The sequence below is a fragment of the Aulonocara stuartgranti genome (genome assembly GCF_965226115.1).
Source record: "Aulonocara stuartgranti genome assembly, chromosome: 11".
In the NCBI taxonomy this organism is placed as follows: Eukaryota; Metazoa; Chordata; class Actinopteri; order Cichliformes; family Cichlidae; genus Aulonocara; species Aulonocara stuartgranti.
The window spans coordinates 1,306,994-1,331,925 of record NC_138947.1 but is presented as its reverse complement, the minus strand read 5'-3'; the positions used below and the strand labels follow the sequence as shown (position 1 = coordinate 1,331,925).

General features: G+C 45.8%; 3 protein-coding genes across 3 annotated transcripts; 2 read left to right on the top strand and 1 right to left on the bottom strand.

Annotated features, from left to right (window-relative positions):
- Positions 1 to 381: 381 nt before the first annotated feature.
- On the top strand, positions 382 to 8,713 carry LOC309717857 (sialic acid-binding Ig-like lectin 15). Its single transcript, XM_082552721.1, is given in 7 exon segments — positions 382 to 1,078; positions 1,081 to 1,116; positions 1,268 to 1,355; positions 2,093 to 2,482; positions 2,698 to 4,492; positions 4,607 to 4,751; positions 4,943 to 8,713. Coding segments are annotated over 5 exon segments (969 nt in total). The 5' UTR covers positions 382 to 1,048; the 3' UTR covers positions 3,123 to 4,492; positions 4,607 to 4,751; positions 4,943 to 8,713.
- A 277-nt stretch (positions 8,714 to 8,990) lies between these two features.
- On the bottom strand, positions 8,991 to 15,797 carry LOC309717724 (IgGFc-binding protein-like). Its single transcript, XM_082552499.1, has 5 exons — positions 15,707 to 15,797; positions 15,358 to 15,412; positions 15,178 to 15,249; positions 11,664 to 12,806; positions 8,991 to 10,169 (listed from the first exon to the last, which is right to left on the bottom strand). Exons 3-5 carry the CDS (start codon positions 15,221 to 15,223, stop codon positions 9,751 to 9,753), a joined length of 1,608 nt encoding a protein of 535 aa, XP_082408625.1. The 5' UTR covers positions 15,224 to 15,249; positions 15,358 to 15,412; positions 15,707 to 15,797; the 3' UTR covers positions 8,991 to 9,750.
- Positions 15,798 to 22,389: 6,592 nt separating this feature from the next.
- LOC309717818 (uncharacterized protein) lies at positions 22,390 to 24,410 on the top strand. The gene is made up of 3 exons (XM_082552677.1): positions 22,390 to 22,454; positions 23,353 to 23,525; positions 23,609 to 24,410. Exons 1-3 carry the CDS (start codon positions 22,416 to 22,418, stop codon positions 23,745 to 23,747), a joined length of 351 nt encoding a protein of 116 aa, XP_082408803.1. The 5' UTR covers positions 22,390 to 22,415; the 3' UTR covers positions 23,748 to 24,410.
- Positions 24,411 to 24,932: the final 522 nt, after the last annotated feature.

Below are 24,932 nucleotides of genomic sequence, written 5' to 3'. Positions count from 1 at the left end.
GATAAGCGGCCGCCAAGGAGTGAGCCGGCGTGTACCTGGACGCCCATCCCCGGACACAAAGAACCACCAACGCACCGATGTCTGAGGGAGTCCGCCACTGGCAGGGGAAGTGGTGGTGGGTGGAGATAGGCCTCCAAACCTTGGAGGGCCTGAGATGTCCCCAGAGAGGTGGCGTCTGATACCCAACCTGACATATAGACACAGACATACAGGCACACACAGATACAAACATCCATTCCCACCCTCATGCTCTCATATGCACTTACTCCACACTCAACCAACGTGGAGACAGACATAAAGAGACGCTGTACACATGATCACACTCCCCAAGCGTACTCTACGAACCAGGTCTAGGTACCCTTACCCCTGGAGGGGGGGGAACTGCACCCAGACCCAGGTGGTGTTACCCTTGGTGGGGAGAGGCAGACCGCCCCGACTCCACAGCAGCAGGGAGGCCCCACATGCAGGGGGAGCACACTGCCCCCAGGTGGCAGAAATGTAATCAGTCAACATTTGAGGACTTTAATTTCAAACAAACGATGCTTCTAACCTGCCGACTGTTGACCTCACCCGTCCGCTCGTCAGCTTTTCAGCACGTTCTCTTTATCGATTTGATCTAAAATACAAACTGTAATATTTTACTATTAACCGTTTTATCTTTACTTACAATCAGGATGTAGAATCCTGAGGACAGAACACAGGATCCAGTTCAGTACATAAAATATTAAAAATAAAACAGTAGTTAAAATAATCTAAAATTTCACTAAGAAAGGAAAGAAACATAAAATAATACAACATTGTGAGACTGCAGAGTGCAGGGATGACATGCGCACGTTCAGTATGTTACTCGTGTATTTCTTGGAGTATTTCTACACTATTGTACTTGTTCACGAGTACACGGTGTGAATACTTTCATCCAAACGTGTTGAGCTGATTTTATTTCTGCAGCTCAGACCTGAGTTCCTCTTCACGGTTTCAGTCGTGCAAACACAGCAAAGTTCAGATCACATGGAAGCTTGACGGGGTATAAATAGAGAAACGGAAAATCATGAGCGACGTCCTGGGAGGGACTGACTCACACACACTCACACACACACACACACTCACACAGACACACTCACACAGACACACACACACACTCACACACACACACACACTCACACAGACACACACACACACACACACACACACACACACTCACACACACTCACACAGACACAGACTCACACACACACACACACACACACACACACACACACTCACACAGCCGTCCTGTTTCTTTGTCTTATCTGGTCGGATCATGGACGCCCGGCTGCTCTGCAGCACTCTGACCCTGCTGCTGTCCGTCACACGAGGTGAGCTGATTTACGCACGTTGTCTTAATGTGCCAGGATGTGATGTCATTTCTGTGCTTTAATACAGACAGAAGCATCCTCACAGATTCTTTCAGAGAAACGGCAGAACTTTAGAAAAGTGATGAGAAGCTTAAAAATGAGCCAAATGTATAATAAGTGTGCTTTATTTGCCATTTGTGCGTCTGTTGTGTCTCTGAATCACATCAGTGCTTCACAAACCCAAACTTGTATTTGTAATGACCACCAGGGGGCGACTGCTCCGGTTCTAAGAGGTCTGATTACAGGTCTGTGAGTCATCTGACGGTTTTTGTTTTCAGGTCTTAAGTAAAATAATGATGTTAGATTATTGTGACAAAGGAGGTAAAGCACAATGATTCAGTGGTTCAGGTTTAAGGAAAAGCTGCAGGGAGCTTTTGTATCCTTGTTTCCAGACGGTGAGTGGGCGTGGTCACGACTCTGCACACTCATAGCCAGTCGCCATGAATCATTGTGCTGTTGGTCATTTTGCTAACAGCATTACAGAGTTCAGGGACTCCAACAGCTCACTGAGCACTGATACCCTGCTGCAGCTACAGCACCAGCTAGTGGTAGGTGGCTGCATAACAGCTGCACTTAGCCTCTCAGGTGATGTCAGCAAACAATGAAGTTTAAGCTTCTTCTGTGGTTGTCCAGCAACAACAGCAACATTCTGCTACTTATAACAGATTTTTACTTGAACTACTGTTTTTTCCCATCAGCCCTCAGCTCTGCAGAAGACGGCTGGTTTGTGAAGGTTCAGCCGGAGGTACGAGGCATCGAGGGCTACCCGGTGGTGCTGCCGTGCACCTTCGGCCATCCGCAGCACTCCCAGCATTCCTCCCTGCAGGTCGTGTGGCGTCTGGGCCACGGGCAGGGAGCCACCGTCCTGTACCGCTGCACCAGCCGGTCCGGAGCCCCCACCTGTGAGCCGGGGCCGAAGCAGGACCAGCGCTATCGGCTGGAGGGAAACCCGCGGGAGCACGACCTGTCGCTGCGCATCAGTAACACCATCCTGCAGGATAATGGACGCTACTACTGCCGAGTGGAGGTTCAAGGACGAGAACACATCAGCTTCGAGGACAAGATGGGGACCAGACTGAGAGTGGAAGGTACCGCCCAAATCACTCTGCCCACAGCTGACCCAGAAACAGTCCAGCACTTGTTCTTCAGCTTGGTGTACTGAAGCTTTGTGAAACACAGTCAGCTGATTTTAAGGGTGGATTTTCTATTACAACAGTTAGCTCGCAGCTAGAACCTTTAATCTAGTAGGATTAAGATGCATGAAGGCTTCCACAGCATCTGACTCCTCTTCCTCCTCCTCCAGCTCCTCCAAAGATCCTGGGCCTGTCGGTGGAGGGCACTGAGCAGTCCGGGTACAGAGCGCTGTGTCGGGTCCAGGGCTCCCCGCTGCCGGACGTCCAGTGGCTCGGCCCGGACGACCTGCTGGAGGGCTCTCTGCTCAGGCCGCTGGCTCAGGGCTCCACCGGCCACTACCACACCGTCAGCCAGCTGAGAGACGTGGAGCCAGGCCAACAGTACACCTGCAGCGCCTCCAACCCACTGGGTAAAGAGCAGGCCACCCTGTATGTCCTGCCCCCCCAGCCCCCTCTCTCTCTGGCCGGGGCTTCACCTCCTCTCCTGCTCCTCCTGTCAGTGTCTCTGGGGGCAAAAGTCCTCCTGCTGGTGGGGATGGGGGTGTGGATGGTGCAGGGCGGAGCTCTGCAGGGGCTCAGCTGCTGGAGGAAATGACTGATGCCAGTCATATAATCATGGTAAAAATATATGTAATCATTGAGTTAGAACAGTATGATCTAGAAGCTGATCAAACAGTAAACATAAACATGTCTTCATGCTGATGAGACAAATGCATGCCTCGCTGCTGAGGTCATAAACGTAAAAAGATCTGTGTATGATTCCTGCTTCGAGCTGATTGGGTGAACATGACGCTGAGGAGTCCTCAGCTTCACATCATCACGGATCATAAGCGCCTTACAGATCTGTGCCATGGAGCAAAAATGGGTGTGCCTAAAAAAGTGGCGGCTGAGAGATTTATTTGCTCATCATTAGCCACATTTGATGTGCATTTACTGAAAGTTTCTTTATTTAAGCAATAAAACCCACTAGAATTAAGTAGAATGAGAATTGTTTGCTTTGTTTTTGCTTTGGACGTGGACGCTTCATCTCTTTGCTCTTGAATGCTTTGCTTCTTATATTGATTTTTATTGATTTTTATGCTGATTTTTTCCCTTTTTTCCGTATGAGCTTACCTGCGATAACTTCTGGACACTTGTAGATCATTAGGACTAGAGTGTTCTTAACAGAAACAGCAACATTTTATGGTTACCTTATCCTCAGCGCTCCGTGTGTCTGTGGCCTAGACACAGCTGAAGCCTGATTACAGCGTCTGGGCACCGAGCAGCCTCAATAGCCTGGAAAGGTGCTAACCGCTAGGCTAACTAGCAACAAGATGCCTTCCCTCTCCACAGATGACTACCACAGCCTCCTGCAGAAGATTGCAGTACTGGAGACAAAAATTCATCGCTTAGAAGTAAACGTGGAGGTAAATGGACTGTGTGGAAATGAAACAACCTTGCCTTTGATTCAAAACAATGGCGATGAGCAAGCTAGTACACAGCTAAGGAGCACAGATAACATGACCAAGAAAGTAGACTCTGTGCATTATTATAAATCCTCAAGTGATAATCCCCCCTTAGACTGTCTTGGTGCAAAACCAAGACATAAATCATGTCTCCTGGAAGGGGGAGGACGTATCACAGGCAGGGCACAGCGAGCTGAAATCTCTGAAACCGACTGGCCTTCACTTCCTACGAGACAGAGAAGCTCTTCTACCCCTGTATACGAGAGGAAACAGGACTGGACAACCGTGAATAGGAAGGTTAACAACAAACCTCCAAAACAACTGAATGTGAAACTGCAGAACAGATTTGCTCCACTATCAAAGGACCCTGGATCTATATCGGACAACCATCCATCTAAAAGCAGCGAAATAAGGTCTGAAAATCTGTTGAAAAGTGAAAGGCCACAGGGAAAGCTAAAGGCTAGGCCTGAAACTCTGATTGTGGGTGACTCTGCCGTAAAGGATGTACAAAGGATGTGCGGTAAGAACACTAACGTCCTCTGCTTTCCTAACGATATGGTCAACAACCTGAAGGAGAGAATTCTTCAAATTGCAGATGAATATCCAACTGTGACAAACATTGTTCTGCATACAGGGTCAAACGATGTGTCCAAACAACAGTCGGAGGTTCTGAAACGGGACTTTACTGGATTATTAAATACTGTAAACTCTCTGAATGCAGCTGTATTCATCAGTGGACCTGTACCGCCGGTCAGAGGAGGAGACGAGAGATTCAGCAGGTTGTTTACACTGAATAAATGGCTCATATCAGCATGTGCTGACCACTCAGTGCACTTTATCGACAACTTTAATATTTTTTGGGAACGCAGGCATCTGTTTAAAGCAAATGGATTTAATTTTAACAAGTCAGGGGTGAAACTGTTCACCTCCAACTTGTTTTATTCCATACGTCATCCATCTGTGCTTGGAGCCAAGGCTGAGATAAACGAGGAGTTATCTCATAAAGAGGAACAAACAGTACTCCAAGAACAGACAAAGCCCAGCAGAAACCTTGAGGAGGAGCTCCATTTGCCCCCACCCGGGAAGAGCCTCAGAAAGGAGAGACATCTAAGGCAAGAAGAGGGGTCCCTATTTGCCTCCAACTCTCTCAACAACACCAACGACCAGGACAAGGGACCACGACCTTCCCCAGTCCCCCAAACCCCTGACAGGCCATCACCCTCCTCCCCCTCCCTTTCTCCCTCCTCCCCACACCTGAAATTCACTGAGGAGATGATGGAGCGGGTCAATGCTGGGCTCAGATCTACCCCCCGTCCCAATCCCTTTTTGTCCCCCATAAACCCCCCACCAGAGCGGCCAAAGGTTCGCCATCGAGCCCCACCCTCAACAGAGCAATCGAAGTCACATTGCCCAGCCTCGCCCCCCTTAGTTCCTCTTCATGCCCTGTCTCCGCAGTCTGATGCGTGATGTGTGAAGGGTCCGGGCTGTGAGGATTATGGCAGTGATGACTTTTCCCAGGAGAAGCTGGGACCCTGTTTACTAGAAGGTTTTAAAATCTCTGTACTTTTAGGTGACAGGAGACATGTGGCCTGGTCAAAACACAGAGAGCTGCACTCTAAAAGATCTTTAAACATAGTAAACATACCTTGTGTGCCACAGACTGCTCCCAAACACGAGGGGACAAGTAATACCTCTAAAACACTTAAGTTGGCTTTATTAAACGTTAGATCTTTAGCTGGGAAAACATTTTTAATTAATGATTTAATCACTGAGCACAGCCTTGATTTTATGTTTTTAACTGAAACTTGGTTGGACCAAAGTAACAGTGGAGCTGTTCTCATCGAGACGACCCCTCCTACAGTTTTATCAGTGAGGTCAGGGTGAGCAGGAGAGGAGGGGGGGTTGCTGTCTTATTTAATGAATCATTTCAATGTAAGCAGCTATCTCCTGGAAGTTTTCAGTCTTTTGAATATGTGGCTTTACAGCTGAAGGCCCCATCCAAAGTTGTGTTTCTTAATGTTTACAGGCCTCCTAAATACTGCACAGACTTTTTTAATGACCTCAGTGAACTGCTGTCTGTGATCTGTGTTGATTTTGACTGTGTAATTATTGCTGGGGATTTTAACATTCATGTGGACAACCCTCAGGACAAAGGGACTAAAGACCTGAGTAACACTCTGGGCAAGTTTGGGCTGACTCAGCATGTAACAGAGGCCACACATAATAGAGGACACACTCTTGACCTACTGATCTCCAAAGGCCTGAGCATTTCAAAGGTTACTGTGTCTGATGTGGGCCTGTCTGATCATTACTGTGTTTTCTTTGAAAGTAAAATCTCAGCCCACACAAATATATCAACAACAGTGATCACAAAACAGTGTATAACTGAAGACAGTAGTGCAATTTTTAACCAGGTCTTCCCATTAACACCTGACCTGCCCAGAGGGTCAGTCAATGAGCTCGTCAATAGCTTCAATGCTAACATGTTAAATGTAATGGACACTATTGCTCCCATTAAGGTGAAGGTTATCTCTGGAAGGAAAAAGTCTCCATGGAGAAACTCCACACTGGTGAAAAAAGAAAAAAGAGAGTGTAGGAAAGCTGAGCGCAGATGGAGAAAAACAAACCTCCAGGTTCATTATGACATTTATAAAGAGAAACTTCACAATTATAATTTACAACTGAGGAATGCAAGGAGGTCCTACTTCTCTGACATCATCACTAAAAACAGCCATAATGCTCGGGTCTTATTTTCTACAGTTGACAGGCTAACAAACCCTCCTGTGTCAGTGGCAGCTGAACTTCATTCGACCATGGCCTGCAATGACTTTGCCAAATTCTTCACAGAAAAAATCCAAAAAATTAGACAAGCAGTTGGTACATCAACAGCAGATCCAGGATATGTACTGTGTCCACCAAAAAACTGTTTAAACACCATCAAACAGTTTCAACCTATTAACAGCAAAGACCTGGAGGACATCTTAGGTCAACTGAACTCCTCCTCCTGCTGTTTAGATGTCCTGCCAACAAGTTTTTTCAAAAAGGTCTCAAAGACTTTAGAGTCAGACCTGTTACAGATCGCCAACTTTTCTTTATTATCAGGTGTGTTTCCAGAATCACTAAAAACTGCTGTAATCAAACCTATACTGAAAAAGGACAATCTTGACAAGACACAAATGAACAACTACAGGCCGATCTCAAATCTCCCGTTTTTAAGTAAGATCATTGAAAAAGCAGTTTCTCAACAGCTCAGTTACTTCTTAAAACAGAATAATTGCTACGATGCCTTCCAGTCAGGTTTTAGACAGAACCACAGCACTGAAACCGCTCTGACCAAAGTGTTTAATGACATATGTCTGAACACAGACAGTGGAAAAATGTCAGTCCTAGTTTTACTGGATCTCAGTGCAGCATTTGATACAGTTGACCACAACATATTACTCAAACGACTGGAGAACTGGACAGGTCTTTCAGGAACTGTACTAAACTGGTTCAAAACATACGTAGAAAACAGGAAATACTTTGTATCAATAGGTAACTTCACATCTGAGCAGACAAGTATCACATGTGGAGTTCCCCAAGGTTCCATCTTGGGACCCCTTCTGTTTAACATCTACATGCTCCCACTGACACAGATTATAAACAACAACAAAATAAACTATCACAGCTATGCAGATGACACACAAATATATATCACAATGTCACCAGGAGACCGAGGCCCTGTACAGGCTCTTGGTAAATGCATTGAGGAAATCAATGACTGGTTGTGCCACAATTTTCTCCAGCTAAACAAAAACAAAACTGAGGTAATAGTCTTTGGCGCCAAAGAAAAACGATTACAGGTCACCAGAGAACTTCAATCTATACATCTAAAAACCACAAACCAGGCGAGAAATTTGGGTGTAGTGATGGATGCAGACCTAAACTTAGAAAAACACATTAAGACAATAACAAAGTCAGCTTACTATCACCTCAAGAATATTTCAAGGATAAAAGATCTGATGTCTCAACAGGACCTGGAAAAACTAGTCCATGCATTCATCTTTAGTAGGCTTGATTACTGTAACAGCATCTTTACAGGTCTACCTAAAAAATCAGTCAGACAACTACAGCTCATTCAGAACTCTGCTGCTCGAGTCCTCACTAAGACCAAAAAAGTGGACCACATCAGTCCAGCTCTGAGGTCCTTACACTGGCTGCCTGTCCGTCAGAGGATAGACTTTAAAGTTCTGATGCTGGCCTATAAAGCTCTGAATGGTTTAGGACCAAAATACATCAATGACCTCCTGACCCAGTATGAACCTTCCAGATCCCTCAGGTCATCTGGATCCGGTCTTTTATCAGTTCCCAGAGTCAGAACCAGACACGGAGAAGCTGCATTCAGCTTTTATGCTCCTTATATCTGGAACAAACTCCCAGAAAGCCTCAGATCAGCTGAAACACTCAGTTTATTTAAATCCAGGTTGAAGACTCACCTGTTCTCAGCTGCATTTGAATAAAGCACCAAATCCACACTTTAAGCTTAAATTTCAAAACTTACATTTAACTACTGATTTTATCTGTTTTGATTTTATATACTGTTGTTTGTTTGTTTGTTAATTAGTTAGTTAGTTTATTTGCTTGTTTTAATCAATTTTAAATCATGCTTTTTATTTGTTCTTGTTTCTAATGTCTCTGTAAAGCACTTTGAATCACCTTGTTGTTGAATTGTGCTATACAAATAAACTTGCCTTGCCTTTAATTACCAAATGATTTCAGGTTTTTACAGGAAACTTGAGGAAATAAAGTCTGAAACAACTGATGAATAAAGATGCACATCATCTGCAAACTTAATATTTGTTGAAATTTGCTCATTAATGTTGTTGTTGGACATTAAATCCATTTAACAGTAAAGTTACTGAAGTCTTTAAATTGTTAGCCTGACAATAAAGAACATTTAGAGTTTAAAGGTGTAAAGATGTGAATCGTTTTGGACGTTTCTGTACTGGGAACAAATAAAAGACACCAGCGTCCAGTTTGTCACAGCAAAACAGATTTATTGATGTGTCACTGAGTCCATGATTGACTGGAATAATCATTTTTACAATAAAACTGGTGCATAGATGATTCTGACCAATCAGACTGCAGATTCAACAGTTCAACATGCAAACTCTGCTGACTTCAAACCGGTAAATAATATAAAGCATCAGGATGACGAGGTTACCTGTAAACTTACATTCAGCTCGGTTTAGGACTCCTTAAAGAATAAAATCACACTTGAATTTACATCTTCAGTTATTATAGAAAAGTATTCTATCAGCAGCTGATCGTTTATCCCAGAAACCGTAATCTAAGAGCAAACAGTAAATACGAGTTAGCATCACTCTGCTGAAGCTTCTGCAGAGCCGATTATTACAAACACACGAAGCTCAAACACTTTAAATAGTGACAAATAACAGCTCACTCTCCTCAGATTACAATCAAACAGGAAACCAGTGATGCTGCATACTGGTTCCCAACGATCGTAACATTTCCCAGTCAGATCAGCAGGAACATCCTCTGCAAAGTGAAACTTTCTTAAATGCTTAGTTACACATTTGCTTCGGTTTTCAGGACTAAGATGCTGCTGGTTGCTGTTCAGGTGTCTCACCAAGCAGAGCGTGAGACCCTCAGACTAAACTAGAGTACATGTTTTTCTTCTACAGAGCCATAAAATGTGACTGGCAGCTACAGCATGCTTATACGTGAACAGGATGTGTAGTGAAACTAACGACAGTGCAGAGCTGCAGAGCTCCTGTCCTATATGGGGAAGAGCTCCGGCTCCTTGTAGCAGATATAATGAGCATCCATGCAGCAGTCGTCGTCGCTCCACTCAAAGCCCGTGCCGTTTCCCAGACTCATGATGGTGCACTGGCCTTCCTCCACCCCACCGGGCTCGCCGTCACCCCAGGTGGTGCTGTTGACGCTGTCCCCGTTCACCCAGAACCACTCCCCGTTCAGCGAGCTGCGCCGCATGCCGATCCACACCTCTTGTACAGCGTTGTTAGTTAAAGACCTGTTCTGGTAAAGTTTGCCATAGATCTGTTTCCTGAGGTCGGCGCTTGACAGGCAGAGCAGCTCTAGTTTGCGATCAGCGCAGGCTTTAAAAGATTTACGCCAGTCGCTGGGTTGTTCTTCCAAGTCTAGAACCTCGGGGGTCACGGCGCAGCCCCTGAAATCTGTTCGGGAAGAAGAAGAAGAAAAGGCTGAAATCAGAGGTTTCACAAGACTAAACATTAAAGCAAACGTCCGAGGCGTAAAGTTTAGGGTGCAGTCGTTCACATTTATTGGAAGGAAGCAGCTAAAGAGTCGACGCTTGCTTTTTCCCTGGGCTCCTGTTTGCTCTCATCGGGTTCTTTCTTTAAATCTGTTCTAGTTTGTATTTCAGTTGTTGTTGTTATCGCAGCTCCATCACTGCTCTGTGCGTCTGACGTTTGTGTTTCCATTCTTGAGTCCCATTTTTCCCACTTATATAAATCAAAGTTTAGCTTCAAAGGTAAACATTTCTGGATTCTTTATTTATTTCTGCTTTATTTTGCTGATCATGGCTCACATGTGTGAGCTGCAGCGGCGATCGTGGCTCAAGAGTTGGCAGTTTGGAAGGTTGCCGGTTCGAGCCCGGCTCGGACAGTCTTGGTCGTTGTGTCCTTGAGCAAGACACTTCACCCGTCGCCTACTGGTGGTGGTCAGAGGGCCCGGTGGCGCCAGTGTCCGGCAGCCTCGCCTCTGTCAGTGCGCCCCAGGGTGGCTGTGGCTACAATGTAGCTGCCATCACCAGTGTGTGGATGTGTGGATGACTGGATGTAGTGTAAAGCGCTTTGGGGTCCTTAGGGACTAGTAAAGCGCTTTACAAATGCAGGCCATTTTCACCATTTATCCTTCTAGTTCAGGCCTCACAACCGTGAGGAACACTCCTGTCCAGACGAAGATTGCCGACAGGCTCCACGGGGAGGGTGGAGTCAGGCTGGCTGTACTGACAGTGCAGCATATTAATGGAAGGTAAACGGGAATGACGCCTGCAGCTCTACAAAACGTGGGAGATCTTCCTGTGGAGTGCACCGAGGCTGGTGTCCAAGCATCAGGAGCCACCTCACGCTCCTACTATCAAAGCACTCCTGAACCCACGACAGCATCAGAGACATCTTATCTGGACTAAAGAGGGAAAGAACGGGACTGTTGCTCTGTCCAAGTTCTCTTGGAAATGAAAGGCAGCATCAGGCTCCCGGACTCTTGACGAGCAGACACTTAGATGCTTGAGTCTGCGGTCGGTGATGATTCGGGGCCGTGTGCCATCTGCTGACGAACTTTAAGGACTTAGCACCCGCCCACAGCTCACCTGACCTGACACCCCAAATCAGTGGGAGAGGCCAAACATCTGACACACCAATCCAAGCTGAAGGCCTGTAAGCAGCTGTGCTTCAGTGAGACCTCAGCAGGACAAGCTGAGCGCTCAGGTGAGCACGCTTCAGAGGCTGGACGTTTCTGTACTGAGAGTCCTGCGACTGATCTCGTCTGATTTTAATGACGTAAGCATCACAATAAAAAGTCTGCATTAAATTACAAACCAAACTTTTTTCATGATCTTTGTTTTTTTAGATGCACGGGTACATATGACGTGTCCTGCACACAGTGGATATTATCACTAACTGTGGAAATCAGCAGCAGTTCCTCACCTGGGCTTGAACTGACGACAGGTGCCTGGTTCCCAAACAAAGTGCTTCCATTGTTCCCGCTAAAGTAGACGGCCATTTTGGAGGAAGTGTGCCAGATGACAGTTTCACCCAAACTCAGAGGAACTTGTATCGAGCTGTAATCAGTCCCCTCCAGTTTCGTCCAGTCTGCACTTGATATGTGGTTATTTCCAACACGAACCCCGTCGGTGACGTTACTGCTGACCACGATCACGGCGTAGTTCTTGGAGATCCTGGGGAATGCTGTGACCACAAAGCAGCAGGCAAAGTTTGCTGTTGGGATCAGAGGGAGAAGTAATCCCGGCCGGTAGAGGATGGCTGTGCCGGCTACATCATACGTCGGTGATCTTGAGGCGTAGGGCGTGATGCTGGTGGAATCGTTCTGTGCCAAAAGTACCATCGTCTCTCCCGCGGCATCCTGGGCCAGAAATGGAGGAACTAAGTACTTCAGCGTCCTGCCTGGGGCTGGCGGCAGAATGGTGTACAGCAGCCCGCAGCTGCAGTTGCGCTGGACGGCGCAGGGGTGGCCAAAGAGGACGGCCACTGGCTTTTCAGCCGTCACGTTTTTAAACCCTGCACTCTCACTCAACCAGATCTGAGCAACCTGGCCTGACTGGAGGGAAACTTCTTGCGTCTTTAATCCTCCGACGTTCACGTTGTTTTGCTGCTGAACACCGTTGACGATGATGATTCTGAACGGGCCTCGCTCCGTCACCGTCTGCACAACTAAGTCCTGATAATTGTTTGTGCCGGGAATTGTGGGTATTGGTGGGATGAGGTACGTTGTGCCGAGTTTGTCTGTAGGTATGACGACAGCAGTCTGCAGACTGTCTTCTTTACGGCTGATGGCTTGAACGGTGATATCTTTGTTGCTGTCAATGGTCAGAATTTTGTTGGAGATGTTTTGCTTCCCGAGTTCCAGCTCTTCATTCACGGTGAAATTCCAAACAACTCCAGCGTGCAGGACCTTGTCGTACTCTTGAACTCGGACTGTTGTCTCGTTTTTCAAAGCAGTGATTATGACCATGTTTGTGGGCGGGCTGGGGTAGTAGCTGGCGATGTTCTCCGGAAACACAACGGTAAAGTTTTGGCCAACGGTGTTGTAAGGCACAGGGCCCGTGGACTCTGGTGAAAGAAAACACAGCAGCTGTTTAATGAGGAAGAAACAGAACCGTCTTTGTCCTTCCTTTCTACCACATTTTCAGGAATTCTGGTGAAAATTATTCCAAATAAAAAGAGAATTCTGGATGATTCAGCAGAAATATTCTGAAAATCAAAAACCCTGCCCGATTTAAATTTGGCTTGATCTATCCCAGCATCCTCCTCTGTCACACCAACCCTCTGCATCACCTCTTTCCTCCTGCCTGCAGCTCCATCTTTATCCTCCACCCTCAAACCACCTCGTCCCTCTGACTCATTTCTGATCCTGTCCTTCCCGCTCATGAACATCGAGCCCGTGTCTTTGTCATCGTGCTACGACGTTTGTGTCCATGCATCACAGCAGGTCTCACTGACTCACAGAATAAACTGTGCAGGTGATCGAGTGGGTAAATGTAAATGGCATCAAGAAGATGTAAAAACACGGACAAAAGATCACAGATTGCAGACTGTATATTAAAGATGGCCGTGGCCGGCCTTTGACACCTTTTGGCCATCACCATTTTTGTTTTTAAACCACAGCTGATTATCATATTGAACAGCAGCTAAGCTTGAAAACTTCAGTCAGGTGATCATTTCTATAGCAACAAGCAGACTACAGACTGAACACACCCATCGCCGCCTCAGAGGAAGTGTCCATGCCCCTGAAACAGAGCCCTTCACTTCATTGGCTGGTTTGAGAGCAGGTGGGTGGAGCTTCTGTTTATTTTCATAAAGACCAAAGAGCAGAAAAGCTGAAGGCTAACAGGGATGACGTTACACTGACACCCTGCTTTTAAGCCGCGTTGAAGCTCGAGCGACACGTTTAAGCCGAGCACAGAAACTCAGGTACACTCGATCAGCTGAGCAGGAATAGAAAAGCCCCCCCTCTGTTGTTATGAAGACGCAGCATCTGCAGCCCTTTTCCCCTTTATCTGCCCGGGTTGACTGCTTTTCCTTTGCAACCCACCACGACCGTGTGTACATGCTTGTCGTCATAGAAACATGTCTGCGACGTCATTATTATGTGACACAAACACTACAGCAAAGGTGGAGGTCGAAGCGAACGTAAGCCCGCCGCTCGGTCTGTGGCTTTCCTCACACTCGTTGTTTGTTAGCCATTTCCTTCGTTCCCGAGTTTCATAAATGGCGGTTTTGATTTTGGTGAACGAGATGCTACCGACCAGCCAATCGGTGGCGTGCAGTCTGACGACGTCACATTTTAGTGCGTGTTTGGATGGCTTGGAGCCCCGGCTGAGCAGGTGCTGAAATAGTACCGGGTACTATGACCTAATGGGAAACCCTGGAAACCGGGGCGAGTGGATCCGAGGAGGTACTAATGCAGGGGTGGGCAACTCCAGGCCCCGAGGGCCGGTGTCCCTGCAGGTTTTAGATGTGTCCATGAACCAACACAGCTGATTTAAACGGCTAAATTAGCTCCTCAACATGTCTTCAGTTCTCCAGAGGCTGGTAGTGAACTAATCATGTGATTCAGGTGTGTTGACCCAAGGTGAGATCTAAAACCTGCAGGACCCCGGCCCTCGGGGCCTGGGATTGCCCACCCCTGTACTAATGGAAAAGGAGCTTATGTTTCACATCGGGCTGTAAACGTGTTTATTTCTGATGCTCATGTTAACAGTGGCATCTACGCTGAAGCCTCTGGTGGACAGAAGGGGAACTGCAGGTTCACAGTTGGATTATCAGTGTTTCAGATCAAACTGTAAGCATGCAGATTATACTGGAGAATAAAATGATGGGTTCCAACAAGCTGCAGTTTGTTAGTAAAGATGGGTTAATGACAATAATGTCAAGATTAAATGTCAGTAATGAATGTTCGGTTTGAGTTTTGAATTCTTATTATAAGATAAGATAAGATAGAACTTTATTAATCCCTCGGGTGGGTTCCTCTGGGAAATTCGACTTCCAAAAAAAAAGCACAGCAACGACCGAAGTTACAGAACTGTTTTTATATTTTTATATATATATATATATATATATATATATATATATATATATATATATATATACACATATATATATACACATACATACATACATACACACACACACACACACACACACACATATATAAATACAGAGACAAATATAAATAAAATATACAAAGGGGATAAATAGAATAAATAGGAATAAAAAATAAAAATACAAGTGAATTGCACATTTCAAGTATTGAGTCTATTGCACTGTTGACTTATAATTTGGATCCTAAAGCTCTTTTGCAGTGAGCAGGTGGGAGGAGTGATACTCTTCATACAGTCTGTAATATTTCACATGTAGCATCTATGACCCCAAACTGCAGGTGACCCAAAAGAAGCCCAGGTGTGCTGATCGTCGCGTTTACCTGAGCTCCTCGCTCCCAGCAGCAGCAGGAGGACCAAAGGATACATGATGGAGGAAAAACACCAACGTCTCCCTGCGACGTACAAAGACACGTAAAGAAACAAAGGATCACATGAGGTTAATGTCCTGCTGCTGCTTAACTTTGAGTTCAAAATCATCTGAGATATGACGTCACATTTACCTCAGTTTATCATCAAATTACAGAAGTGGCTTTGTGTGCGTTTGATATGAAGCTTCTGTCGACACAAAGGAAAAATATCAGGAAACACTGAAAAACTGCAAACACAAACTCAAACACGTTTAATGCTTAAATAATAAATCAGAAAATAGATCACATGCAATAAAGTCAAATATTTTAAAAGTACAAAAACATTTTATCAAAATACAAATGTATGAAAAAGAAAACCGGGCCGAGCTAATGTTCAATCAAATCTGAAGAAGCGTGAAACAACAAACGGCTCTGTGATCGATCGAGCTGCAAACGGGTCAAAATCAGAATTTGTGCCTTTGAGGAGAAACCCGAGTCTTACCTGCCGGTCTGCGGTCAGCGGCTGACTGTGGGGAGTTTTCCACAGTCACCTTCTTTCCTGTCCTTCAGGTATGGAAACGATCATTTGTGAGTCAAACTCGCAGTGATTTGGAAGACATTTGCATGCCATGCACATCAGTGCAGGTGTGGCTGGGGCCTCGCGACTGTGCGAGCTCCTGCAGCTAAAAGCACCAAATCGATCTGTCAGAGCTTCGATTCATCTTTGATCCTGTCGTCACATCTGAAATGTCTCATCTTGTACTTGGTGTGGTCGTTCGGACAGACGGGAGAGAAGCCGTCAGCTGTTAAACCTGGATGATATTTCCTGTGGTCAGAAACGTCCAACCACGAACTGACCTCGGCTTCAGTCGGCGTGCACATTAAACACGTGCTTTCCTCTGATCAGCTGATGATAATAATCAATCAATCAAAATGTATTCATATAGCACATTTTAAAGACCGCAGTACACCAAAGTGCTTTCCAGTAAAATCCTGATACAGATAAAAAAAAAAATCACAATATAAAATATAAATTACAGATATAAATAAAATAAATAAAATATAAAATAATTACATAATCTAAATGCAGAGCCAGATGTAAATTACCCTAATTCGCCCTGAATGGCAGGTTAAACAAATACGTTTTTAGGCGTGATTTAAAAGACTGAATGGAATCTGATGCACGAACATGAAGAGGAAGAGTATTGCATAACCTGGGTGCAGCAACGGCACGGTCTCCCCTGGTCTTCAGCCGAGACCAGGTTGCACTAAGAGCAGCTGGCCCGATGATCTCAATGCTCTCTGAGGGCTACAGACAGAGATCAGTAGTCAGGTGCCATATTGTTTAGGATTTTATAAGCAAACAATAAAATTTTAAAATCAATTCGGTATTTAATAGGAAGCCAGTGTAAGTTGGCCAGAACAGGAGTGATGGAGTCGTACTTTCTAGTGCCGGTCAAGAGACGTGCTGCATTTTGGACCAGCTGCAATCGCTGAAGAAGAGAAGATTGGAGGCATAAGTAGAGCGAATTACAATAATCCAGTCTTGAAGTGATGAAAGCATGAATGTGTTTCTCCAGATCTTTGTGTGGTATGTAAGGTTTAGCCTTAGAAATTAGGCGTAGTTGGTGAAAGCTGGTTTTTACCACAGTAGAAACCTGTTTATCTAGTTTGAAGGAGCTATCCATGAAAACTCCAAGATTCCTAACAGCATCAGTGAGGTGGTTAGCAACAGGCCCCAGTGTGCCGGTCAGTTGTCCCAGAGGCATATTTCTATCAAAAACGATAATTTCTGTCTTCTTTTCATTTAAAGTAAGAAAGTTACGTGATAACCAGTCCTTGACATCGCTCAGACAATCAAACAGAGGATGTAGTGAAGATGAAACATCCCCAGTCAGGTGGAGGTAGATTTGAATATCATCAGCACAGCAGTGAAAAGAGACTTTATGCTTTTCAAAAATGGAGCCCAAGGGCAGCATGTACAGAGAAAACAACACAGGACCCAGCACCGAGCCCTGGGGCACACCACAGCAAAGAGGGGCAGAAGAAGAGGAATGTTTTCCCATCATGACAGAGAACGACCTCTCAGAGAAATATGATTTAAACCATGAGAGATTTCCTTTAAGGCCTACTACTTGTTCCAACCTTGCCAAAAGGATTTCATGGTCAACCGTGTCAAAGGCTGAAGTCAAATCCAATAGAACTGAGACCGCAGAGCGCCCAGAGTCGGCGATGAGAAGGTCATTGAAAACTCTTAGTAGGGCAGTTTCGGTGCTGTGACGCGGTCTAAATCCAGACTGGAGTTTATCACTTATACCGTTTCTCTCTAAGCGGGTCTGTAGTTGCTGAAGCACTAGTTTCTCTAAGACTTTTGACATGAAGGGAGTTTAGAAATCGGCCTGTAATTTGCTAGAGTGTTACGATCAAGGCTGCTTTTCTTGGTAACAGGTTGCACGACTGCATGTTTACAGACAGTCGGAACACAGCCAGATGACAGTGATGAGTCCATTAAAAATAACAATAAAGGTGCTCAGCTCTTTCTTTTAGCAACTCTGCTTCTACACGCAGCGCTTCAGCTATCAGAGTGCAGGCCACCTCCTGCCAAACGCTCTTCCTCTCCACCTTCATCAGGCGCTTCTGTGGACTTGCTCCCCCCCGCGGGGATAATCGAGTCAAACAGTAATTAATGGACGAGGTTATTTTAGGGAAACAAAGGTCTTTGGGAGGAACTGGGACATATTTTAAAATCAGTGACTTTTTTTTAACATTTTCTGATGAGAATAGAAAAATCCAGAAAATGTATTATTTTGTCCTGTTATCTGTTCTCACAAATGTGTCCACCCGTCTGTGCCTTTCTTTCCTCTAACAGACGCTCACAGCTAACCTATTTAAACCTGTTTCTCTGCACGTGTTTTCCATGCAGCTCTTTGTTATCCAACACTTGCAGCTGTGTGTAACAGTGGTGTGGCTGTGAGCAGTGTTGTTGCTACAGGCTCTGCTTCCTGATCTCATCTGCAGTCAGTTTGAAAGTCAAATGAGGCTGAGCTCGCTCTGAGCCGTGTTTTACAGTCAGCGTCCATTTAAATGATCCCTGTAACCTGTTTAAAGGACAGCGCGTCCCGTCTGTGCTGTTTAAATTAGTTTGACTGGAATTAAAACAGGAAAGAGTAAATTCAGAAAACAGAGATCAGCTTCCTCATTTTTTTAAACATCATGTAAAAACACTTTCATCTGGATTTGGTATCACAATTAAAATTATTTTTGTGTGTGTGTCCCGTTTGGATCTTTAGCCATCAGAATTGTTGTCTTAAGGCCAAGAAAGATGCAACTGCAAAGCTCTCTCAAAAACATTTTGAGAGAGCTTTGCAGATTATTTTAAGGTCTACATTAATAAGGGCTATTGGACGATAGCTTGAAGGAAATACAGGGTTGTCCAGAATTCTTTGTAAAAATCTGGACCTGGAGCCTTATTATTGGGCATACTTATCAGGCTTCCTGGAGTTCACCTGGCGTCAGTGGCGAATCCAGTGCCACTGCTTGGGTGTCTAATAACTTTGGAAGAGTTATGTTGTCGAGAAATTGATCAATTTCGTTTTTAGACGGGTTTATTTGTGGTGTATATAAAGTTTCATAGAAATCCCTAAAAATGTTGTTTATTTTTTTAAGATCATATATTGTGTTCCCAGATAAATCTTTAACAGCACATATAGTTGTTTTTTCTTTATTGATTTTTAACTGGTTAGCAAGAAATTGTCCTGATTTGTTACCGTGTTCATAATTTTGCAGGCGAAGTCTTTGTACTAAGAATTTAGTCTTTTTATTAATAATTTCATTTAATTCTAGTTTTGTCTTGCGTATTTTGTTTAATATTTCTTGATCTTGGTGTGACACAAAGGCTTTTTCACAATTACATTTAAGCTAAAAACAACAACAAAGTATTACATAATGGGATCGTCACTTGTAGTTCACAATTTGTCCACATGGGGGTGCAGTTTCCCCTCATTAAGATTCAACAATTAATGTCCTCATTACTGCCTGCTGGGTTCCTGTTTCTCTCTCTCTCTTACACACACACACACACACACACACACACACACACACACACACACACACACACACACACACACACACACACACACACACTGTAATCCTCCTTGTTGCCCTGCCTGTTGTGTAACTGTGAGAGCTCTTATCTAACGACTGTCTAACAGCTGCATCACCAAAGACTTCAAAGTCATTGTTGTTAAAAAAATCTCAGGTGTGTTCGAGCTGTGATTATACATCATTACATTATACATCGATGTGTGATAACTCACTTTACCACACATCGACACATCTGTATACATGTAGCACATCAGTATATCTGCTCATCTATATAGCAATATAAACATCTGTATACTCATTTCTACATAATCTGTCATAACTGCTCCCAGCTGTTATCCTAACCGTATCTGTATATAATCTGCTCCTACTGAACTTACTGCTCTTGCAAACTGTATTTTGTTTTCCTGTAGTCATACAAAGTCAAAGTCAAAGTCAACTTTATTTGTCGATTCTGCCACATGTACAGGACATACGGAGAATAGAAATTGCGTTACTCTTCAATCCCTAGATAAATAGCAAATGAACATTTAAATATATTTAAATATAAAAGTGATTAAAAAATGCAAGTAAAATAATTAAAAAGTAAAAATTTAAATAAATACAATTTTACATATAACAAGAAAGCTATATAATATACAATATAATGGGTAAGTGACATTGAGTGTAAACCAGGCAGAGTAGTGCAAATAGGCAAATAGTGCAAATGGAGATTTAGTAATGTACGGTAAGAGAAAGTGTAACAACAAAGTCTTATGAGGTAATGGCAGTCCAATGCTCCACAAAGTGACTGGTAACTGGTGCAGGCCAGTGAGTGAGTCAGAGAGTGTGTGTGTTTGTGTGTGTGTGACAGAGTTCAGTGAGACCGTGGAGGAGAGAGGGGAGAGGGGGCAGAATCGGGAGGGAGTTAAGCTTCCTGACAGCCTGATGGATGAAGCTGTCCTTCAGCCTGCTGGTCCTGGCCTGGAGACTCCGCAGTCTCCTCCCCGACGGCAGCAGCTTGAAGAAGCTTTGCATTGGGTGTGTGGGATCAGCCGCTATGCAAAGGGCTTTTTTAGTGAGACGGGTGCTGTAAATGTCCTGGAGGGAGGGGAGAGAGACACCAATGATCCTCTCTGCAGCCCTCACTATGCGTTGGAGGGTTCTATGACAGGACGCATTGCAGGCTCCAAACCACACAGTGATGCAGCTCGACAGGATGCTCTCGATGGTGCCTCTGTAGAAAGTGTACATGATGGGGGCTGGTGCTCCTGCTCTTCTTAGTTTGCGGAGAAAGAAGAGACGCTGCTGTGATTTCTTGGCCAGTGCTGTGGTGTTGTACGTCCAGGAGAGATCCTCTGTGATGTGCACACCCAAGAACTTGGTGCTGCTCACTCTCTCCACAGACGCTCCGTCAATGGTCAGAGGAGCATGTTGGGTGTGCATTCTCCTGAAGTCCACAACAATCTCCTTCGTCTTCTCCACGTTCAGAGAGAGATTGTTGTCAGCACACCACGTGGCCAGGCGTCTCACCTCACTTCTGTGTACATGTGTAATGACAATAAAGTTGAATCCTCAAACAGTCACACAGAGAACTCAGACGAATAACTCTCATCATCTCATTCGATATGAAACTCTAAGCAGAGCTCACATTAGTGTCAGACGGAGAACAGCTCACACTGACAGTCGGTAAGCTCGCTCAGCAGCCGCGGAGCAGAAGCCAGGGGGAGTTGCAGTGACGCGCCCGTGAGCTCCGCCGGCAGCCAGCCGTGCCTAAGTGACCGAGCCCCAGGCCGAGGGGCCGGGGGCACCCCACCTCCGAAGTGGCCCGAGCGAGCCCCAGGCTCCAGGCCCCGATAAGCGGCCACCAGGAGAGAGCCGGTGTGTACCTGGACGCCCACCCCCGGACACAAAGAACCACCAACGCACCGATGTCTGAGGGAGTCCACCACTGGCAGGGGAAGTGGTGGTAGGGGGAGATAGGCCTCCAAACCTTGGAGGGCCTGAGATGTCCCCAGAGAGGTGGCGTCTGACACCCAACCTGACATATAGACACAGACATACAGGCACACACATATACAAACATCCATTCCCACCCTCATGCTCTCATATGCACTTACTCCACACTCAACCAACGTGGAGACAGACATAAAGAGACACTGTACACACAATCACACTCCCCAAGCGTACTCTACAAACCGGGTCTAGGTACCCTTGCCCCTGGAGGGGGGAACTGCACCCAGACCCAGGTGGTGTTACCCTTTTCCCTGCAGTGGGGAGAGGCAGACCGCCCCAACTCCGCAGCAGCAGGAAGGCCCCACACTCCAGACCGTAGTCGGACGGCCAACTCCTTCACACACCCCCGTCCTCTGCTGCCTGTTGTGTGCAGACATGTACCTGTAAATATATGCTGCACAGTGCCCTCTGTAGTATTATTGCAGCTGCTTCGTCTCTTTTTCCTTTGAAGTAACTGGCATCGTGCTTTGTGATTGCTCAGAGTTACAGGTTTCTTACTCTCATCGGCTCATCTTTGTTTTCTGTTTCATTCAGGGTTTCAGTTTTTCTCACGTTGGTTTGTTTCTGCATCCAGGACAAAAACAGAACAGTACATATTCCATCTATCACAGTCACGCGCAGGTAAACCTGCTGTGCGTGCTCTGCAGGCGTGCACACCTGGAACATCTGTCCGTGTCGTCAGACGCACAGATCAGGTCGAAGCAAAGGTGCCGCCGCGACGTGATGTGAAAAACCTGAAGACTTGAGAGTGAAACACGATCCTAATAACTGCTGTTTTTGTGCAGCTGCTGTAGAGTCGTGATTCATATCAGAGACACCATGTGACCTCTGTGGCGACAGCTGGACGCCGCGGGTGATGGCGAGGCCTCCGTTACTGTCTCGCTGCACGTTATAGTTTTATATGTTTACAGTCAGATACAGTTACGACCTTTGAACTTTGTTCTCACAGACCTGCAAATATCAGCCTTAAATCCTGTGTGTGTGTGTGTGTGTGTGTGTGTGTGTGTCCTCTAATCTGTAATCTGCCTCTAGATTACAGTTTGCAGGAAGTCTTAAATAATGACATCATTGTGTGGCTGTGGCCCCGCCCCCTGCATGATATCACTCAGAGCTGGATGGTCTGTGAGAGCAGCAGCATGGCCGCCTTCGTCTCAGTGAGTAATCTTCATTTTATTCCATCTGTTTTGTGTATTTTGTGTCTTCGATCATCGAAAGCTTTTTCTCTGTTTGTTTTTTTCTTTCTTCATATTTAGAACAAAGAGTCTGATATTTGATCCTGCCACTTTTTAATCAGGAGCTTTTCTTATCTCACTGATTTTCAGCAAAGTAAGTAAGTTTAAGTTTTAGTAACATTTCATTTATTAAAAGGAAAATAAATTCAAGCTCTGGAAGTTTTATGTTAGTCGACACTTTTTGGAGATGATTTTTGTACGTTGCTGAGAAACTTTTAGAAAGTGAAGAAAATGTTTCAGGAACATTTTTTATTTTTATATTTGTTTAAAGTTTTGGGCTTTTTAGAAAAAGAGGAGCTTTTTGAGATGGGACGAGTTTAATCTTTGATCTCAATTAAACTCACCAACATGAAATAGTTTTTACAGAAAGTAATCCAGGTAAAAACAAATCACTGAGACTCAGCAGCAGCTTCCTGGTTGTTTTTCTAACCACATCAGGATAATGTGACGATGCTCCACCTTTAAATGGGTCTGACAGATGCTGCTGCGAGGAAGCAGCCTGTATCTGGTGGCCTCTGTGTGCTGCTGCTGGTAAACGAGATCTAATTAAAGCAGAAGTAGGTCTGTGGCGGCGGCGGCGGCTCCTGGGAGCCGTCCTGCAGACGGAGCGCTCGATTTAGACCCAGCGTCCTCTGAGATCAGCTGATCCAGTCCGTCCTTCACAAACATGTAGATTAAACTTCCTTCCTTGAAACGCAGCGAGCTGTCCTGCTGCTCAGGGCGTGTGACCAGGGACTATTTTCAGCAGCGGAATAATCCACGTTTGGTACGCGTTGTGTGACCAGTTATCCCTCTGAAGGATGTCCTCCTCTCGTTTCAGCTGGTAACATGTCAGCACTGCCCCGTCACCTCCACCCGCCGCGGCCTCATCTACAGAGACTCTCTCTCCGCTCTGTCCAGGAACCTCAGGGCCCCCGGGGGCCCCCGTCAGCCCCCGGGCCCCCGGCCGCAGGGCTTCGGCCTCCAAGGCGGACGCCGCTGCAGGCTCAACAGGTACGGCGCGCACATCTACAGACACAACAAACCAATAAAAACAGATCACCTGATCTAATCGCAGCCGCCGTCCGTCCCCACAGACCTGAGCTCCCAGAATCCACTGCTCTGGCTCGCTCCAAGCAGTCTGGCAGCATGAAGCACCTGGTCCTGGCTCACCTGAGGAGGATGCTGACTCCGAGCCCCGCCCAGCAGCAGAGAGGCCTCCGCCTGCCAGGCTGACCTCTGACCCGCTGCTGGGACGCAGGAGGTGGTCCGGAGTCGCAGTGAGAGCTGCTGGACACCAGAGGGCGACAGAGGTTCAGACTGGGTCTGAGGTGGAGGAGAACTGGTGTGGTTGCCTTTCCCTTTTCCCTCACCTCCACCCAGCACCTGTGGGAGGAGGCCGGACTTACCGAACATCCTCATCCTCCGCAGGGAGGAAGAGCGCAGCAGCTGTCCACAAAGTTCTGAGCAGAAGCTCCTCAGCGTGGTGGGTCTGAGCCCCACGGCACTGTGGGTAATGACTGCAGCTGCTCAAGACACAATTTTCCTGCTGCAAATGAACAAAATGTTAATTATTTGTGTTTCAGAGATTCAGCCGTCGCTGTGATGGCTCAGATCTGTGTGTGTCAAACTGTATTTATTAAACAGACTTTAGACATTCATGTTAAACTTAAGTAAACGAGTTGGATTCAACAGTGTTTCTGTTTCCTGGAGTTACTTTAGGTTCTGTGATCAGTGTTAGATGATTATAGTGTGTAGCTGCAGATCGGAGCAGCTGACTGTCTCGTGTCCTGCAGCAGGAGAATGAACCCACAGCAGCCAAACAGCTGATTGTGTTCAGGCTTCAAAGCTTTATGGTGAGTTTGACACTGAACTGCAGAACCTCTGAAATAAACCCACTTCCTGTTTCTCTGCGTCATTGTTGATTGTTTGCTGGGTAGTGTACAACCGCAGCTCTGAAAAAGTCAGGATGCTGTCAATCAAAGCCAGTGTCGTAAAGTCACATTTGATTCAAATTAGAAAACATTTAAACTGAGGGAAGGATTCGTTACACGAGCTCGTGCTGAGTCTGATGTCAGCGTCACGTCTGTAAAGCAGGACCAGTCTGCGCTCTGACATCGGTCTGTGATGGTCTGCGATGGTCTGTGATGGTCTGTGAGCCGACGACAGCAGCTGTTCCGGTCTGATGGAGGTTTCCAACTGCTCGGCGGGCCCGGCTCTGCTTCGTCCTGTTGTTGTTGCAATGATGCTCCAGATGTTCGCAGCTGGTCAAAGGTCTGGACCGCAGTCTGCAGTTCGGCACGGCCCTGCTCGAACACATCTGGATGTTGCTCTCAAACGTGCTTATACATTTCAGCCTTTCCAGATGTGCCAGCTTCCAGGTCCAGTTCCACAGGCACTGGTTTCTAGTCCCAGTGACTT

Coding starts and splice junctions, on each gene's coding strand:
- LOC309717724 (XM_082552499.1), bottom strand. CDS start 15,223: ATGTATCCTTTGGTCCTCCTGCTGCTGCTGGGAGCGAGGAGCTCAG. Junction 12,807..15,177: donor GCTGGGAGCGAGGAGCTCAG/GTAAACGCGACG, acceptor TTCTTTCACCAG/AGTCCACGGGCCCTGTGCCT. Junction 10,170..11,663: donor TGTCGTCAGTTCAAGCCCAG/GTGAGGAACTGC, acceptor CTTCCCGAACAG/ATTTCAGGGGCTGCGCCGTG.
- LOC309717818 (XM_082552677.1), top strand. CDS start 22,416: ATGGTCTGTGAGAGCAGCAGCATGGCCGCCTTCGTCTCA. Junction 22,455..23,352: donor GCATGGCCGCCTTCGTCTCA/GTGAGTAATCTT, acceptor CTCTCGTTTCAG/CTGGTAACATGTCAGCACTG. Junction 23,526..23,608: donor CGCCGCTGCAGGCTCAACAG/GTACGGCGCGCA, acceptor CCGTCCCCACAG/ACCTGAGCTCCCAGAATCCA.